We start from the raw sequence: 20,222 nt of genomic DNA, 5'->3' as shown, positions 1-20,222 counted from the left end.
AAACGCATTTACGTTCAGAGCGTAGTAAATCCGGGTAAGACCACTAAATTCGTCTAGTCTTATGACAATAAGTATAAAACTGCATTTTCTCTCGAGCTAATTATTAGAAATTCGAAATTTCTAAAAAACCCGAAACACGTTTCCTAATACCTCCTTGTGCTTATTTTTGGTAGAATAAATTATGTTATTATACAATATATCGGTATCAATTTATATAATGTAGTAGTATTAAAAATTAAAATGTTTTTTTTTGCATTTTGTTGTGATAAAGATACAGGATGTAATAAAGATATGATAATATAAGATACTGGCTGACCAACCACTTGTTCCTGTACTTAACCACCTTGTTCCCCCCCCCCTCCCTTATAACTTAGGGATATGAAAAAATAGATATTGTTCGATTCTCAGACCTACCCAATATGCACACAAAATTTCATGAGAATCGGTCAAGCCGTTTCGGAGGAGTTTAACTACAAACACCACGACACGAGAATTTTATATATTAGATATTACTAAAATATACTTTAAGATTGAAGAATTTTTTATTATAGATTAATTATTATTTAATAGAGTTGATCAAACTTATAGCATTAGTTACGTTAGTAACACGAAAAATTATCAAAATTTGAAACACTTTCTCTTCCGTCTTGCATGTCGGTGCAGCAATTATAAGGTTTGAAACGCTTCAATTATTTTAGCGTACTGTAAATTAACAATAGTATCACTAATTAATACCCACAGTAAAATAAATTCAGGTATCCTACATACTATATGATAGAATACGTATGTTTAGCTGTGGAACAGTTAAAATGCCAGTCTCAATAAAATAATAAATAGTACCACTAATAAACATCATTACATTATAATCATGGACTTTCTACCAATAATATTTTTATCGGATTTCCTGTTTTATAACCATGATCCCTAATCGCAGAAGGACGGACATATTGTAATATCCTAATGTGAATCAATTTCGAATTAATAATATACACAATAAAGTGGTTGTTTTAAAAAATTTAGTCCATTAACAAAACAGTGAATCATCATTGTCTCTTAGTTTAGCCACACCCCTAGACCAATAAATTTAAATAAATTGGAACGCCGTGTTAAAAAAAGGTTTCCTACAGACAGATGTTCTGTCTTGATATTAAATTGGCGTGGTCGATGAGTAATGAGGTGCTATTACGAGTTACGAAAAAAAAGGAAAATATTAATAATAATACATAGTGATGTTTATTTGATAGGATTTTAGGCCTTTTTCGAAATAATAACATCATCCGTTATATATATATATATATATATATATATATATAAAATTACATGATAAATATTTTGTTTCGCTTTGTTTTCAATGTGTACGGGCGTCCTAAAGCATGTTTTAAAGTTATAATTATATTCACTAACAATGCATACCAATTACAGCTTAAGATGAATATTAAATAATTAATAATTACATAAGGTCCGTGGAAGTTGGTCAATTTAATAGGAATCAAAGTATTACATAAGTATCTCATAACCTACCTACTTTCATTATTGAAAGTAATATATTAGTAAACCTTAGTACAGTTAATGCGTGATAAAGAATTAATAAACTGAAAATACAGTATAGTAAATAAGATGTTATCAAATATACATTCATTAATGCTTAAAATAAGTTTGAGTGTTTGTCTCATGATCTACTTGTACGACTCAGCCAAAGACGATCTTATTGATTCGTTATTGCTATAAAATTTTGAATATAAATATACATAATTGTTCAGTCTTGTGGTTTTCCCCACCGTGCCTCGGAGAGGACGTTAAGCCGTCGGTCCCGATTGTTACTCACAGTAGGGAATATATCCGCCAATCCGTATTGGAACAGCGTGATGGATTAAGCTCTGACCCTTCTCCTACATGGATAAAGAGGCCTATGGCCAGCAAAGGGATATTACAAACTGAAGCGATAATTAAAGTCATTGGTCATATTTTAATTTATTACTCGTAGATAATAATTATATTTAAATTTATATTTAAATTTCCTGTTCCGTAGATTGATACAATATAATAAATATACATATAAACATACTTTCCTATGCATTTTTATAAAATTGTTATTGCATATTCGTCTTTAAATCACTTTTACTTTTAATATAATTGTTTGAAAGACCTCAAGGCTGCCTGGATAAGATTGCCATCTGTTTAGTATGTTTAATAATTATTATTATTTAGTGATGTTGTGAACCTATAGCCAAGAACGTTACTGCATTCTATTTTATTTAGTAACTAACTCTGCCCGCGACTTCGTTCGCGTGGAGTTTAACAAAAAAGTTATTGTTCAGTTCGCAGAGTTATATAATAAATGAATTTCTAAAATAAAAGTACATCAGCTAACTGCCAGTGGAAGTCCCGTCAAAATTGGTCCAGCCTTTTCAGAGATTAGCCGTAACAAACAGACAGACAAAAATTGTAAATAATGTTATTTTGGTATCCATATGCAATTAGTGAAAATCGGTTATTTTAATATTACAAACAAACACTCCAATTTTATTTATTTGTATAGATGTCAGTCTTTATGTTCTAAAATCTTTTACGGACAAAGTCGCTTTGAAATGACTTTTATATAAAACGTGAGACGGGTGTTGCTGATATTTATTATCTGAAGGTAATTTAATGCCAAAGTATGAAAAAAATAACAACACGAAGTCCAACAAGTGCTTGTTTATCGCCTAAGGAAAAAGATGTAAAATGCCAGAGATTTATATAGCCGCGATGGGCAAGTTGTACGCTTAATAATTTGCTGGGTAAATATGTGGTCTCTAAATAACGTTAGGTGTAGGATTGGATCTCAATGAACTACGCTACTTCACTTCGAGTTTCGAGTGCGTATGTACGTTAACAACTGGGACTGACGGCTAGAAGTTCTCTCCAAGCACGGTGGTTATTACGAGTGGCGAGTGGACACGGTGGAGATACACCCCTACAGAAAGGAAAAAAGTTGTACAAAAACAAATATCTGCTCCGGGCTGAAGTCGAAGTCATTACAACCAAGTGCACGGTGTTCTAACAATTTTCAGACCACTACCTACTTGTGTAGTAATATAGTGTGCAAAATGTCCGAATAATATTGTGAGCATTTATAATAAGAATGCTTAGTAAATTATTAACTAATTGCATGTCTTATATCACTCATGATTACTGAGTTCTCAAAAACGATGAGATACCAGTTGTAGAGAGCTAGAGAACACGTGACAAATTTGTTCAACAAATTTTATTGCTTCAAATTCGTGATTCTACTATCACAATCGTGTCAAATTGGTAGATGCGCGGTCGTTTATATTATAATTTCAATACTGTACTATGTATAGAACATTTTCCGTAAAATAAAATGTACAATACTATTTATTTTGCGTAACAATGGCGTCGTAATGGTTTTATTTATATGTAACAGTATTATTAAAAATTTATACAAAGTGAAAAAGTTGTATACTGCATTGTTTGAGTTTTTTATTAGCCAATGAACGCTTTCGAAAACTTTTCTCTAGAAATTATTTGCACAATCAACTATAAATTATGCTTACATCAATACATCAACATTACACAAATGCATTCCTTTAATTTTTGAAACATTTCGTTTTTTTGTGCTGTTTGTTTTGAATATATAATCATATTAAGTTGTTTGTTATACGTACGGAATTCGTTAAAGTTAGAAGCGAGTAAAAAAAAGTGGTATTTTATATATTTTTATAAAATTCCATTTACTTGACTCATACACAATTTAACGCATTGCTTGTAACATATATTCGTTGTGTGCCTTTTTATAATTATATCAATTAAATGCCAATGTTGCAAAAGGAGTGTTACCACACTCATAGCTTGTTTTGCGTCTAACTTCGTGGTCCTTAACCTGACTTAATATGGACTCACTCCTAAAAGATTTCAAATAAAAATTCCATTTAATAGTTCGTCGTTGAATCTCCGTCGTCGTATCTCCTCACATCGTATATCAAAATTTCATCATTTCTGAAGACATTGAAAAGGAGATATTAAATTTGATTGTAATAAAATATCAAGCATAACGGTAGAAAGATAATCCTACAAATATTGAATTTATGAATCCTAATTTCAGTTGAATGCAACTGTAATAACAGATTAATATTTTCTCCACATATTTATTTTGATTTGAATAATTTTATGTTTATTTATAAACGTGTTGAACAAAAGACGTATGTCATATGACTAATGAAGTAACAACTAAAGCTACCAATAGTTGTACCGGTTTGTATATATGTAAGTTTAATGTTGACGTCAATTATTTTTATAATATGTGCAAATTTCAAATCGCATTTATTCCAAAGTTCTTCTTATTTTAGCTCACCAAAGATAACAGTGAAATGTAAAATTATACCAGTAGATGTTTAATATTTAACTTTTTAATGTATATATCATAATACTAACGTTATAAAAGTGAAAATTACACGTTTCTTAAGTTTTATTAAGGAATATCCGAGTAACATAACTTGTTCTTGGAGTCAGTAACTTGTTATAGAACTCTTAATTGTAACAATGTAAGGAATTGAAACTTCTTGTTGCGTAGCGCTTAAAGTATAAACATCGTTTTGAAGAAATCATTTGCTTGCTTAACAAATGTGAATTTTGTCATAAAAAAATGAACAAATAATTGTTGACAGAATTATTGAAAGTAATACTACAAACCTTGTGTTTTCGTACAAAGATAATCTAGTTAGATAATTCTAGTAAGTTTTCGATTAAGAAGTCTATTTCGCAATTAGGACCAAACAAAATATTTTTGAAATTCCGTGCGTTTATCCTTGGCCGAAAATAATTTAAACCAGTTTTAGATCAATGAGAACCTACGGTATTAAACTTTCTCTTTCTTTTTTTTGTGACTGAACTTATTACAGCGTTGCAATTCATTAAAAAATACGTGAATTGTATTTTAAGTTAATTATACAGATTATTACTTTAATTTAAATATTATTGTATGAATACTTATGTATGAATATGTAGTACATTACTACTCGTATACAGTATTTTTACCACCTTCTTGCCCAGCGAATCTAACAAACAATTAAGTTCTTACTAATAAATAAATACGACCGTGACACCGCGTTGACGCAACGGTCACAGCCATGGATTGTACCTGTTGCGCTGGCGGTTGCGGGTTCGATCCCCGCACATGACAAACATTTGTATTGGCCATACAGATCTTTGCCGTAGTCTGGGTGTTTGTGCAGTGCTTGTCTGCCCACCATGCCTCGGAGAGCACTTTAAGCCGTCGATCCCGGTTGTTATCACGCACACCTGATAGCGATCGTTACTCATAGTAAGGAATATATTAGCCAAACCGTATTGGAGCAGCGTGGTGGATTAAGCTCTGATCCTTCTCCTACATAAGGAAAAAGGCCTATGCCCAATAGTGGGATATTACAGGCTGAAGCGTAATAAATAAATAGGTTATTAAAAAATTTATTTATATTTTTAATAATTTCTTCTTTTATTGTGACCTCTTAATAGTAGAATTACTTTTGACAAGTTTAAAGTTTAAGTAAGTTAACTAACCCTAGAGTATTGGCGTCTTTCCGTAAAACGTGAGTGAAGGGAGGACGTAATCGCGTAAAACGTAAACTATCAGGAAATTAAAGTTTAATACTTAGTATTTAAAAAAATTGTTTCGGGAAATTTTAGATTATTTTTTTCTGAAATTTAGAAACATCTTTATCTTATATACCCGTTTTAGTCACCAGCTTTGAGCCTTGATAATTGTAAAAAGTGAAAAAAATTATAGTAGGATAAGACCCATTGGCCGGGGCCCCACCACATTCCGACCTTAGACCGCCCGTAATTTTTTTTCTTTCATTTTCGTTGTATTCTTTTTATTTTCAAGTGGGTGTCATCCTACTATATATTTTTTTTAGTTTTAAAAATTATCGACCCTGGTCTATAACTAACATAAAAAAATATAATTTTTAACCGAATTAAATTCATCATCTATGTATGTTGCTCATCTATTGCACCCTTTTTTATCCTATTTTTTCTCTTGAACGGGCGCACTGCACATATAAATACTTGTTCTACCTGATGACATATTTCTAGTTTCTATAGTTCTTCTATAGTTTGGGTGTTAGCAACAAGATCATTAGCTTGAGGAATAGATAGATATAAACTAATTACACGTTGTTATATTTCGGGGAGTATTCAAAATATTTTTCGATAATTTTTTCATCAAGGCGCTTGGACTGTTATTCACGCTAAACTCTCCTTCTAATTATTTACCAGCATAGACATCCAAATAACTAGAATAAAATGAATTTAAATCAACAATAATTGGTGACACTGCCACGTTTGCGACTACGTCGAGATGACATCTGGAATAGCTATTAAAGACGTTATACTCAACTGTGACTCGAGACGTTGTTGGCACAGCCTCATCAGGTTCTATTGCTGATTGTTCCGTATCAATATTATGATTAATACTTATGACTTTAAGTAAATTTTCAAAATGCTCATAGCGCGAGCACTCTAGGATTAAAAATTAAAAAGACATGTAAATTGACATCATAAATTTAATTGTAAAAATAGCTTAGTACATAACAACAAAATTAATATAATATTGATATTCAAATATCTTTTATAACGTTAAATACAATAAATATTTTTGACATTGTCTTAAAAGAAACCACACAAATCTTTTGTTTTCTTAGGATACGATCCTCCAAAAAGTCTAACAGGTGTGGTACTCCAATCAATAAATAACAAAGGACTGTTTTTAAATATAGATTCTTCTAAAGAGCACTTTTTGTAGTTTTGTGCAATAAACTCTATGGCTAGATTTTTTTCTTTAACTGGGGATAGTATTTGTGTAACATCAACACTCCCATCAGGCTGAATGTAAAATAATCGATCGTATAATTCAACGTTTTTACAAATTTTAGGCCCGAGAGAAGGAGGCACTTTCTCACCCTTTTCATCAATATCGGATCTGTACCTATTAATATCTGGAATTTTTTCATCTCCTCCAACAAAGCTCATTTGATTTTGCTGTTCATTACGTCCGATAATAAACTTTTCATTCAAAGCGTTTCCTATTTTTACATTATAGTTAAAATTGTTAGTGTTTTTAATCTTATTCCTATCGTCATCGTTATTTTTAAAATCCAGTATTTGTTTAGTATCAAGCTTCTTCCTTTTGTCATACGTAGGCAAAAAACCATGATTATATTTCAATATAGAGACTGAATCGCTGTGCGTATTTGATAAATTAGATGTCTCCGTAGCCAAAGCACGAGCATTCAAAATATTTTCTTCATCAACATTTTTAACTACTTTATGATTTTGTGGCATATATTTTAATCTAACTGAGGGATATTTTTTATTCACTTCGACTATTTTCGAATCGATAGTGACCTGATTTTCATCTGATTCCATATTTATATGTCGTGGTGTATAATCGTTATTAAGAGATTTGACATTGTGCCATTTATTCGCATTTGATAAGCTCTTGGTATACATATCATTGTTACTACTGTCTTGCTTACTGTACTTTCCCTCTATAAAGTATTCTGTTGATTTTAAAAAGGGGAGTTTAGTCATGAAATCTCTATTTCGGTAAAGATTTAACGGGGTTGGTATTTTATGTGAGTTTATTTTAGACGCAGCCCTGAAGGGCCGTGGTTTTAAAGTTTCGTACGAAAATTGATTATCGTTATCTCTATAAATTCTATGTTCTTTACTACTATCAATAATACCACGATTTATAACTTTGACATTTTGTGCCTGAGTCTTAGAATGGGTCTCTAATATTTGACTTCTAATGTCATCGTGCAGTATTTTAACGTTGATTTCTGGCTGTTTAACGTCGCGTTTATCAATACGTTTGTTCAATATATTTCTTCTTTGCTCGCTAAAAGGCGGTCGAACTTTAGTTAACTTGAATTCGGACGCATAAGGAAACGAATCTGAGAACTTAATTAGTGGTATTGTCGATGGAGCCCTTCTCTTGTCTTTATATTGGTTATTAAAACTTTTAATATAATTTAATACACTATTAGCAAATTGTGAGCTAGTCCATTGCCCATATACTTTTGCATTTTTATCCTGTGGTGGTGGTTTTTCAACGTTAGATAATCCAAATAAATCTTGGTTCGATACGCTTTTCGAATGAATTGGTTTTTCATACTTTTTTATTTCAAAATAAGGAATTATTGTTGGTTGCTTCATATTCAAATTAGTTCTTACATATTCTTGAAAAGATGTGGGTGGGGGAGGTGTTTCATATTCCGATACTGTAGGCAGTTCATGAGTTCCGGAACCTGACTGTTCTGCGTTTTTGCTACTTTTTCCCTTAAATGTATTAATTTTACCGTTACTCATGAGAGACCAAAAGTTTACTTTTTCAACGTTTTCTTTAAATCTATTGTCAATGACTGAAAAATCTAAAATTTCTTTTTCATTTGAAGTCTCAACCGGCTTAATTTTGTTTGGTGATAAATCAAAGCCAACGTCGTGTTCTATTGCGCTATAAGGCGTAGTGAATTTTATGAAATTCCGAGTTGTGTTGTAAGATGAAAATTTCGGTGCCTCGGAAGATTCTTGTATCGTTTCGATTTCCAAATCGCTTAAAACAACATACTTAATGTCATTGTTCCCAAGAAGTTTATTTCTATTAAAAAGTTTTTGACGGTATTGTGGATTACTTTTAATTGAATAATTTCGTTCTATTGTTGAGGTAAGTATCATGTTTGCTCCGAATATTTCACCTTCCAATCCATTCGGGTGTTCTATAAGTATTATAAACGAATATTTATTAAAAATGTGGAAAAATAAACAAGAATATTAAAAGGTTGTGATTAATTATGTACCTGCGTCAGTGATGCCATAACCGATAACAATGCTGCCGCCCCCGGGTATCACAAAACCATGTAGCTGTAAAATATGTTAATGTTAGTTAACAAATTTTAATACGAACAATATTAAAATGAAAACTTCATGCTACTGAATTTCTTGCCTAATAAATCTAGCTATTCAAGGTAGGGACTTGTGTGTCAGTGATCATGATTTGAGCTGTCACCTAATTAATAAAAAAATACGACTATTTTTGACCCTATTTAGTTTATACTTGTGCAATTTATCTTTGAAATGTTTTCGGTAATATTAAATTATCGATCTATTTGTTATAGACATTTAAATTTTAAAAAATAAGATAAAATTTCCGGTAACATTAAACGTTAAGTGAAAAAACTGACTGCTATAATTTATGTAACTATGTATATAGAAGAAATGGTGATAGTAAAAATAACGTTTGTTCCTAACTTTAAAACTTTTAACTTTTTTTTAAATTCAAAATGGACATAAGTTTTCAGTAAAGAGCAGTTTCTTCACTTATTACAAATGGACATAAATGCAAAATTAATAAATAAATTCGTACACTTTGTGCAGCCTCGCAGGATGTAAGTCTCCCGTCTACATAAAGTGCCCACGCACCGAAGTCTGATTGGTAGGAGAGGCAAATGTGTCGCCATGTATTTTTAGTTATATCGACCAATGCACTCGAAGAAGATCGCCCATTCATTGATATTTTGATGTGTCGACCACCGGAGCCAAGCCACAGCCTTACCACACGGTTGCTACCATTTACTAGGAAAAAAAAACAACACGAACGTTCTAAACAGCTGAATGCGTAGCATTCGCGAATAAAATAAATAGACTGTGAACTCACTAAACAAGCACTCATAAATTAAATATGTTTTACTTAAGTGGTCTTTCATATGTAATGCATGTGCAAAAAAAAAAATACAGGCTTACGTAAATACCGAGAAGTAATCAGATTAGACACACAACACTTCAGATAATGAGTATGCGTTATTATGGTTACCGATTTTAATTGTATGAAAATGTCGTTACGTTAGTGTTACAATCTTATAACGTCATTCGTGGTAAATCTATAATGTCGAATTATTTGGTATTGCAATATTAGCGTTACCGACCAAATAAGTAAGTACAAGGTTTCTCCCGTAACTGTATAAGTCTACAACTAAATGGGTCCGTCTGATTATAATTAGCTAATGAATAGTAAACCACATCATCAACAACGCATGCGAAGCGTAATACCGAATATCATCTTCACAATACACTGCACGCTTGACTTGTTTGCATCGTTCAAACTTGATAATCGACTAAGGCTTCGAGTCAATTGCGAAAGAGAATCAAAAATGATAATCTTAAGAAATATTAACCAAACTGGTCTAAATAAAGGGGTCGTGTTCATTAATATCGTATTGCAATATTCACTCGATGATTATTACGTTATTAATATGTATGTAAAAAAATACTGTTTTGTTGCGCAATTTGTAAAATTTTAAGAATTTGCTGTTGATCAATGATCAATAATAAATAAAGTTGTTAAGAATTCGTTTTCGTATTTTAAAAATAATTTCAATATAATGAAAATGATAATAACGAGATACAAAATTTAATCATATATATATATAATAATTTATATATTCAAATAATAATAAATTTAGTTTCTATATTAATTATACATGTACTACCATAATTATTTATATAAATGTTATGCGTAACTCACCTACATAAGTGAATACGCTCTGATCACCAGATAGATCAAAAAAGCGTAGCCATGTGCAAAAGGTAAACTCTCTTATCGGTGGTGATTCCACGTCATATTGAAGAAACTAGAATAAAAAAAACATCTCCGTCAAACATCTCTCATCCGACACGGTCAGTCGGAGACGCGGGTTCGAATCCCGCTGGAGCGGTCGATTTTTGATATGATATTCAAAAATGTTTAAAAAAACATCTGTTAGTCTACGAACGTTATTAAAAATTAATACCAACGATGTATAAAATTATGGCATAATATCGATTTATCTACATCGATATAAAGTGTCAATCACTCTTCATCGTCATATTTATTTGGTTTAAATTTAGTTTAGTTTACGCATACTTAGGTGCTTGTGATCTGTATGTACGAATAGGTATCTACCGTTCAATTAGTTCAAGGTGAGGACACTTTATCGTGTTCATTGAGATGGGATAAATAATTCATATTCACAATATTAACATGACACACCTTAATTCATAAAATCGTGACACAAATTAACATCCTGTTATCATACTTTTTAAGCAAATATGTATATGTATATATGGTAGAGTATAACAATTTTGTTGATTTCTGTTTTAATTAAATTCAGTGCCAATTCTATTCGTTTTCACATCAAATCATCTAACTATATTACCTAGGCTTATATTTGACTTGAGTAGGTCATAATGACCTTACGCTAGAAAGTCAATGTGAATGGAAGTAGAAGTGTGACTGTGGGACTCCTCCATAATTTTGTTAATGAATCAAAATGAAGTTCAATTTATCGCAACAATTTTTATGTATTTTAAATGGAGATGAAATATATATTAAGTTTAATTAATACTAACGTACTTCAAATCACTTGTAAAAAATGGTTGTTTTTTTTTAAACTGATAACTGCAAACCTGCGCAAATCCTTTTTGAGTGAGAACTATTTTGTAGACAGAACGGTTGATTGCATCAGCAGAGAGAATGACTGCAAGCACTAGACACTGGACTCTCATCATAATGACTGGTTCAACCTAGTAAATTAATGAAATATCAATGATTCAGTATATTGTTATGATGCGGTTATTATTTATTCATTCTGTTGAATAAAATGTATCCGGTGTGTAATGAACACTTGTAAATAATTAAATAAGGTCTATAAAATAAGATTATAATTTAAAAATTAATGTAATATAAAATAATTAATGCTTAAATAACGTTTAACGTTATTCGTTTTGAATATTATATTTCGATGATATATTGAAACAATATTTGTTCTCACGTATTACTAAAGAGTATGCTTACAAACTCGTCTAAATGTGATATGCGTACATTTCTAACATATATATTAAATATATCGACTTTAACAAATGTGATTTTCGTAATAATAACAACTTTATTTTGTTTGAATTGCCATAATATCTATTTAGTGGTAGACATTGTAATAATTCTACGAAAATTCTTTTATTAGATGGTATTTATTTTATTTTTTGTTTTAACAAACAGACAATCGATACAGAAATGATGTAACTGTATTGGAATATTTTAAAAAATTTAAAAAAGAGTTTCATATAATAATCAAGATGTTTTTGTTCCTTGTATATAAATATGATATTGTTATTATGATTGGTATTCATTAGTTATTCGAATGTATTTGTTTATGGAAATTTTAATACTTAAAAAATAGATAAATCGAATTGAATAGGTGCATTTAGAACAATATATATAATGTAGTCATTAAATAAAGATTTAGTAAAAATGTCTTTATACAAACCACAGAATCGCTCAATCGCACCTAATATCTTCCGATCGTGCTTTCTTTAGTCAAAGAAAATAATGACTGAGATCTCTCCCAGCATGTCACAACAGTTATTGCTAAATTGTTTGTAAACCGCAAAACGTCTCATGGAACACATTGTTGCACAGTGACTATAATAAATTCTTTAGACTATAGTTTTCTCCGTACTTTGTACGATTTAATTAACTTTTTTGTAAATGTTTTCGCTAATTGACTGCACTTTGAATTCGATGTGAGGAAATATATTATGCGAGATATTTGAATGTGAATTTAAATAATTAATATTAAAATTTTAATATTGGAGTGTCTGTTTGTAATATTAAAAATACCGCTTTTTCCTAAATTCATATGTATATACACGGTCCATATGACCCTTATTACATGGTAAATAACATTTTTTATAATATTTGTCTGTCTGTCTGTTTGTTTCGGCTAATCTCTGAAACGGCTCAAGCGATTTTGACGGGATTTTCACTGATAGATATCTGATGTAATAAGGAGTAACTTAGGCTACTTTAGTCCTAATTTTTTTTTATAACTGCGAACTGAACAATAATTATTTTGTTAAATTCCACGCGGACGAAGTCACGGGCACGGCTAGTTACTTTTTATTATTTATTTGTTTTAGGGATAGTAAAAGTCAAAATATAATTTATAAAAAAAATATTAAGGCCAATGTCATCCATCTATTTTTACAATCAAAGTTAAACAAACATATGACAAACGAACCTCACCTCAATGGATATCAGAAAATCATTTATGTTATCAAAATTTTATATATATCGTCAAAACTTAATAATCTCGTCTAAAAGTAATTTTTCATTTTCCTTTTTTCAATCAGCTAACCTTAAAACTTGCATATTTGAGTTATTTTTATTGCTTTAAGTAGTATATATTTATTTGGCTACATAAATATCGTTATAAGTAATAAACCTTGAACACCAACCAAATATTGAATATTCATATTAATCTGACATGCATTCAAATACATATTTATATAGAAAGAACTAGCCTTCCATCTACAATTCCCCCCCCTCCTGGATTACTCGATTTTGGTTGTTCCGTTTTCCCCAGTTAAAATATACCCCATGGTCACTCAGTAATAGCGTAACATTCTTTATGGTAAAATAATTTACATAATCGGTCTAGTAGTTTTTGAGTAAATTACAAAAAAAAAAAAATAACAAATCTTTATGTTTATAATATAATATGTATCTACATACATAAAGTACACGTTTCTACTACGACCAACTATTAGATTGTAGCTTAATTTACCTACATACGTAACATAATACATTAAATAAAACTAAAACAACGTAGACGAGCACGTATTACAATTAACTAAAATTCGTTGCGTAAAACCGCACCCAAGCGTTACATGTTCCATTTAATTTAGTTAACTAAAAATTGTATACGTGTACCATTTTGTTGTAGATAAAAGCACCTGCCTACTACATGGGAGGCCCAGCGCCGAGTACTCTGCCACGTGGCGGGACCCACTTGAGAGCTTTCTCCCCGGGAGCTCCTGTGCCAGCTGATCGTGCGAAAGGAACTCCATGTAAGTGACGCTAATTCCAACATAGTATTATTAATTTCCGCTGAAACCAAATATTTTTACCGACAAATTGTTAATTAACTGCATAATTTATGTTTTTCTTGCGATTGAACAAGATCCGGTCGAACTAGATATTTTATAGGGATTTTTGCAAGAAACTGTATGTGTAGGTGTCTCTGCGCCAAGCAAACCGGTGCGCTCGTACGTCCCAGGGAGTGGGTCAGAGCGCTGTTTCCCCTTCGTCGCCGCCGAATGTCCCCGCGGTACCGATCAACTATACTCTATCCCTGGTAACCCCAGCCTCGTCCCGTCAACGTGTTTTTTTCGCTTCAAATACCTTATTTGCTCAAAGCTTCTTATTATTAATCTTATCACAAGTTTTTGACACAAAAAAAAACTCTCTGAACTTATTCGATTACAATTTATTATACGCTTTTAGTGATAAATAATTTTAGCAAATTTTTAAGACGACAAAAAAAAATCTGTTTGAATAAAATAATAATAATACGTGTGTAATTATATAATAGTAAAAGTATTCTTGCAAAATAAATTAATTTTTTAATTTTAAACATGCTTCGTAATGGTAGCAGACTACTTTCCTTTATATACCATCACCAATTGACTTCGACGTCAATTTGTGATTTAAAATCGCTCTTAAATCTTTTAAAAAGGATATTCATATTAAACTGTTTAAAAAAATATTATAGATATAATTATGTCGTCTACTAAAAATATTTATATTTTTTTTTGTTTGAATTCCTCGTTTATTTAAAACAACCATCAGACGAGCTAAACTTATGATCTACAAATTAGCTCGGATGCAGATGTGCGGTGATACTTACTATTTACAAACTAATCTCAGTTCAGTTTAGACCTTTATTAATACATGGATGACTTTGTTTGCTAAAATAAACTAATATTTTTGTTTACCAGCAAAAACTACTAAATAAAATATTGCAATTTAGACAACATTAATGCAACTGAATAAGATTTGCTGAGAAGATTTGTATGTACATATATATAATATACATATGTATATACAAGAACAACGATGACTTTTTAACTCAACTCATAGAAATGTATAAAAAAACTTTAAGAATTATTTTTTTTTAATACAAACGACCCCTAATGTACATACAAAATCAAAATTGTCTATGGGTATCTTGCTATCCTTTCCCGCTGCTCCCTTTGTAATATAGGGCATATATGATGTACTTAGTACTGCTATAAATGTATATACATAACAAAGAAATGAATTGCTATAAAAATAATCGTTATTTTAAAGTATCTACTATATACTTATTTGCTTGAAATTTTAACATAATTATTAAATTTTAATAGTAGTTCACACTATATGCTTTTCTGTATAGTTTGATTATGCCATTAATTAGGTACCTACTTTACTACTTTTACTAACGTATCAATTGTAATATGTTACACTTTTATTTTAATTTTCACATATCAGTGATTCTTTCCTCTGCTTAAGATGTTGTTATTTACGTGATTTATTATTAAGTATCGTTCATATTGATTTCTAGTAAAAAATATTATTTGTATTTAAAATCTAATATTTACCGTGTTACTAGCCTTCTTGAATTCATGATATTTTAGACATGGCATGCGCCATTGTCACAGGCGCACTAAAGTCTATGCAAGTGGACGTAAGAATGGAAGTAAAATTATTACGAATGACAACGAGCACGCAAAATGTCTCTTTTTAATTATTAATTTTAGTGTTATTGATCATGAAAGCTAAAATTAAATTTTAAAAAACATCTTAACGTTGGTATGATATTTTGTCCAGCGCATTCTGGAGACGGGTACGTGTCGTCGCCGGAGCGCGTGGCTCCACGACCATATGAAGACCCTTATTACACTCAATTCCTAGGGCCGGCGGCCGGGAGACCTCCGATAGCACCAGTCATCGATGAGGAAACTAAGTAAAAATGTGTTTCCAATACTTTAAATATAATTTATTACAATCATTTTTAGAATTGATTAATGGCAAGTTATTTAATTATCTTGAATTACATTTGTTTGTTTATACAATATTTCCATAAAACTGCTGGCATAAAAAGACAAAAAGTCACTTAAAATAAATTATTAAGAATATACACAAAAACTTCCATATTTATTTCACAGCGAAACGGTTATCTTGGAGGACTCGTATCAGATGTACGGCGTGAACCCGATCACCACTGCGCCGCGACCGATGCCCAGGCCACCGTACGATGCCAGGTGATACAGCGATAGCCTAAAACCAATATATACAATAATATTATTTAATGAAATGAAATGATTGTTTCCTATAAGATTCATAAGTAATGATAAAACTAAATTATAATTATTTTGTCAATTATTAAAAAGTACTTATCGTGCTGTGCGATATTGTGGCCACAATGCTAGGGGCTTTGCGACAGTATAAGCATAATTATGGCGACTGCATATATTGAAGGTTTGAAAAAAACCTTTTATTGGTTCACGCACTAATACGTTTTTTTATAGGCTCGGTCCTCCCGTTGACGATATGCAACGCCTCCGTGTAGAAAACATGGAGCGTCAGCTCGCAAATCTCACTGGACTCGTGCAGAAAGCTCTTCAGGTTCCAGGAGCAGCGCCAACTGCGGCACCCGCCGCTGCCCCACGGCAGGAGTATCAGAACTATGCCCCCAAACCAGCCACTCAGGGTAAGTTTTACGCTTGTCGTAAACCTAATTACACGTGTGCTGCGGAAGCATATCGATGATGTTTCTTTTTCCGGTCTCCATTATACGTAGTATAATAACAAAAAATATGTTCTACGATTAGTCGTCGTTTACGTCGTCACGGGTAATATTTCTTTATTTTCTGTTCTCTAAAACTAGTAATTAATTAGTCAAAGTTTTCTACATTTTTACGTTTTTGATTTATCTATAACTACCGAAGCCTTAGTTCGTTAATGTGGCTTGCGTTTCCTATATTCAGATGGCGCACGATTTGCCAGCAACGAGAGACCTCCCAAATTAGGGAGGGACAGATTTCGTAAGTGTGAATGATCGCGGTCGAATAGTTGCCGATGCATTGCTAATGTTTAAAACTCGATTGATATATTTGCTGATGTCAAGTTTAAGTCAAAGACTCTTAGAATGTCAAGTCTCAAAGTCTCAGTCATTACTTAAAATTTGTGTACACAAATGTGTGCAGAGACAGGGCATCTCACGTTACTTCTTATGAAAAGTTAACGAAGGAATAAAACCGCATATTACGGGCGCCACCGCATTCTATTAGCGAGCGAGTAAATGTGTTGTCCTAATAGTGAACTTCTTCCGCGCCTCTCGGAATGTGGACAGGGAAAGTGTCGCTTTCACTCTATTACCGACAACATGCATCATGTATACATTACAGTAATTCGGTAAATTTTCTATTAGGCTAAATTTGCATTCGCAATGCATTGTGCACCGCCCATACATTATCACGCCGAAAATGCTGCTTGCTTGCTGACCCGTGTGATTTTCTTTTTTTCAGCCTTTTGTAACGTAATTTTTTTTAATAAAAAGTTCTAACCATAAACAGCGCCATTGTTTTGTCAGTCTCATGCACTATTAAATCAATAAAAATCGTTAATCATAATCGTTTCAGTAGATACGAAGCGTTGATCATATTGCTACTAAAATTGCAAAATGGTATATTGCGTATGCTTTTTTAAATAAACATAGTAATTACGGGTGAGAACATCTGAAATAGGAGTTGATTTTAGTAACAATCAATCCATTTCGAGATTTATACAGTATCTCTTGACATTTTTAATTTCTATAATTTTTAGAATAGTAATATGGCTTTAAGGTATTGTAAAATATTCTAAATGGCATGTGAACGTATATGGTCGACCTGTTTTATATTACGAGTGCATAGATATAAAAAGAATTTGTGATTACTTTTATTATAACTTAGTTTTAATTTTCATTTATATTTTTATTTCGTGCACGTATATTAACATCGTACATTTTTATTCATCAACTTACAAATTATAGTATTTTGATTTTGCATTTATACAAACCTAGTAACAATAACAACGCGTGATCTTTTAATGACTTGCTGAAATTAAACCTTAAATGTATGAAACAAGAAATTGGTATCATATTTAAATTTTTCTGCAAAAGTCATATCAATTTTTCAAAATTTTGCACGTTCGCACAAAAAGCCACTTTACGCCATCTCTCCTATTTGACATCACACCTAAGGAATTTCTTTTAAACGATGTTTTTTTTGTAAATAATGTTTCAAACTTGAAAAGAAAATAAAAAACGTCTGTATAAAAAGCGTTTATTGTTTATGGTTAAATAACAAAACATTATCTTTTAAAAAGAAATGTTTGAAGTTTTTATCAAATTAACAAAAAAAAAAATGAGAAAATCCGTTTCAACAAGTATTTAGTTATTTGTACTTCTACAAACTTTTACATCTGTATAAATAATCTTGTTTGTCATCTTTTTTTTATTAGGTATTAAGCATTTATTGAGGATTGCATTTCTGAATTCTTTAGAAAAAAGCTAAGCCCCTGATATACGACTATTTCTTGAATTTGAAGATTTATATAAATTTTCTTTATGGCGAATAGAATTTAGTGACAAAAAAATCCCTCATAGCGGAAATTTAGTTTTTCATACATTGGTGTTATTGTATGATAAACTTCAAAACAGCGCCATAATTCATTTTTCTATCAGATTCTGTCCTAATTCCTCACCCCAATCTAACCTTGTCTAAATTTTGTTTGGATTACAATGCAACATCGGTCACGAATTCTTTTCCTGCGGATTCAGTCGCACACATGATAACATTAAAGTACATAGTAGGTAGCTTTTCAGTTGTAGCTTGTTTTCCTCAAAGGACAAATCCAGTTCTGTCAATGCTGCCATCATCATCATCATCATTTCAGCCTATTGCAGTCCACTCTGGACATAGGCTTCCTCAAGTGTCAATCAATATATATATCAATTCTGCCAGCTATCAATTAATATCTGCTAAAACTTTCCGAAAGCAAATTCTTTAATTGTTCTGATGACAATTCTTAGTTAAGCAGTTTTTAAATGGCATGTACTTAAGCTTAAACGTTTAGTTTTGATTTAAGCGGATTTCTCATTTAATTTGTTCACCACAAATACGAACAATTAAACTTCTTTCTATTTATTATAAACATAAAAAGGCTTTTTTATTATATTATTATTTAAAAAATCTCGTTTAAATGCACTTCCCCGGGAACGTTAGGGAAATGTCGTATAAACCATTAAGTTTTTTATTTTTTTTAGCTTTCTTTTCTACACACCCTTTTTTATTCATAAATTTAAATTTGTTATTTCAGAAAAATCTGTGTCATTTGAAAAATCGGTTTCCTTTAGTGATGACCCACCAGATATGAACTCCCCTAAACAGCATTCACCGCAACATTCAGGTATGCATTTGATGAATACTTGTTAATAAAATATGTTTATTAACGAACTTGCATTTTGTAGCGTACTATGGCAACATTTGTAGTTGAAATGGTAATAAACTGTATTATAAACTAGTGAAGGCTATAAGGTCATTCCTTCAGTTAGTAAATTTATGATAATCGTTAAATTCTCGTCGATACTGTTCAAACGCCCGCCTAGCATTGCCCTGGTATTGACATTATTCCTCGATTCCCTAAGTAGTTTAATGTTTTTAATACATTTCCTGTTACTACCTCGATTGAATAAACAACCATTACATATATCATTTTATACTCCACAAGAGGTGTATTTCTTTTCCACTTACACTAGACTTTTTCTCCTAAATTTTTTGGACTTTTGTTTAAGTATGAGTAATTTTATTAACTATACATATCCACAGTACTCCAATTAACTTTATGTTTCCATAATATAATATTCCATAATATATTTTATACTTTATAAATTATTTACATCTCCAAAAATTGTTTTGATTACTTCAGTCATCTACAATGTTGTAACATTCTACATTGCAATACCATATACCTGTAATGTTTGAATTCTGGGAGTAAAATAAATGCGCATGCGTATTTTTGCAAAACAACCTACAAACTTTATGAAACGCTTTGCAAATACTAACTTGTGGCTAAAATAGTTTGGATATTAATATTTTGATAATGTTCTTACTCAGTTGAATGTTCCAGTTCAAATAACGTTCTTAATATGCAATGTAGCGTGTGTCACATGCGCGTTCTATTCATTCTTGGAGCAAACTCCTATCTATAAAATCTGTTTCTTTTTTGTAGTTGAGATCATAACCATATTCATAATTTTTGTATT

The 20,222-nt window shown here is 31.2% G+C and overlaps 2 protein-coding genes across 2 annotated transcripts in view; one reads left to right on the top strand and one right to left on the bottom strand.

Moving 5' to 3' along the window:
- Positions 1–20,222, top strand: part of LOC123668366 (coiled-coil domain-containing protein CG32809) — a 169,589-nt gene that overhangs the window by 139,723 nt on the left and 9,644 nt on the right. Inside the window, exons 10-15 of the mRNA XM_045602099.1 lie at positions 13,818–13,941; positions 14,109–14,255; positions 15,743–15,878; positions 16,081–16,176; positions 16,444–16,625; positions 19,277–19,366. Of these exons, the coding sequence (XP_045458055.1) occupies positions 13,818–13,941; positions 14,109–14,255; positions 15,743–15,878; positions 16,081–16,176; positions 16,444–16,625; positions 19,277–19,366 (775 nt within the window). The remainder of the gene's footprint in view (positions 1–13,817; positions 13,942–14,108; positions 14,256–15,742; positions 15,879–16,080; positions 16,177–16,443; positions 16,626–19,276; positions 19,367–20,222) is intronic.
- LOC123668367 lies at positions 6,589–11,735 on the bottom strand. Its single transcript, XM_045602100.1, has 5 exons — positions 11,503–11,735; positions 10,583–10,688; positions 9,425–9,633; positions 8,859–8,922; positions 6,589–8,777 (listed from the first exon to the last, which is right to left on the bottom strand). Exons 1-5 carry the CDS (start codon positions 11,602–11,604, stop codon positions 6,667–6,669), a joined length of 2,592 nt encoding a protein of 863 aa, XP_045458056.1. The 5' UTR covers positions 11,605–11,735; the 3' UTR covers positions 6,589–6,666.

The sequence above is a fragment of the Melitaea cinxia genome, chromosome Z (genome assembly GCF_905220565.1).
Source record: "Melitaea cinxia chromosome Z, ilMelCinx1.1, whole genome shotgun sequence".
In the NCBI taxonomy this organism is placed as follows: Eukaryota; Metazoa; Arthropoda; class Insecta; order Lepidoptera; family Nymphalidae; genus Melitaea; species Melitaea cinxia.
Note: the sequence above shows the minus strand (reverse complement) of the source record. Positions and strands in the feature narration are given on the sequence as shown.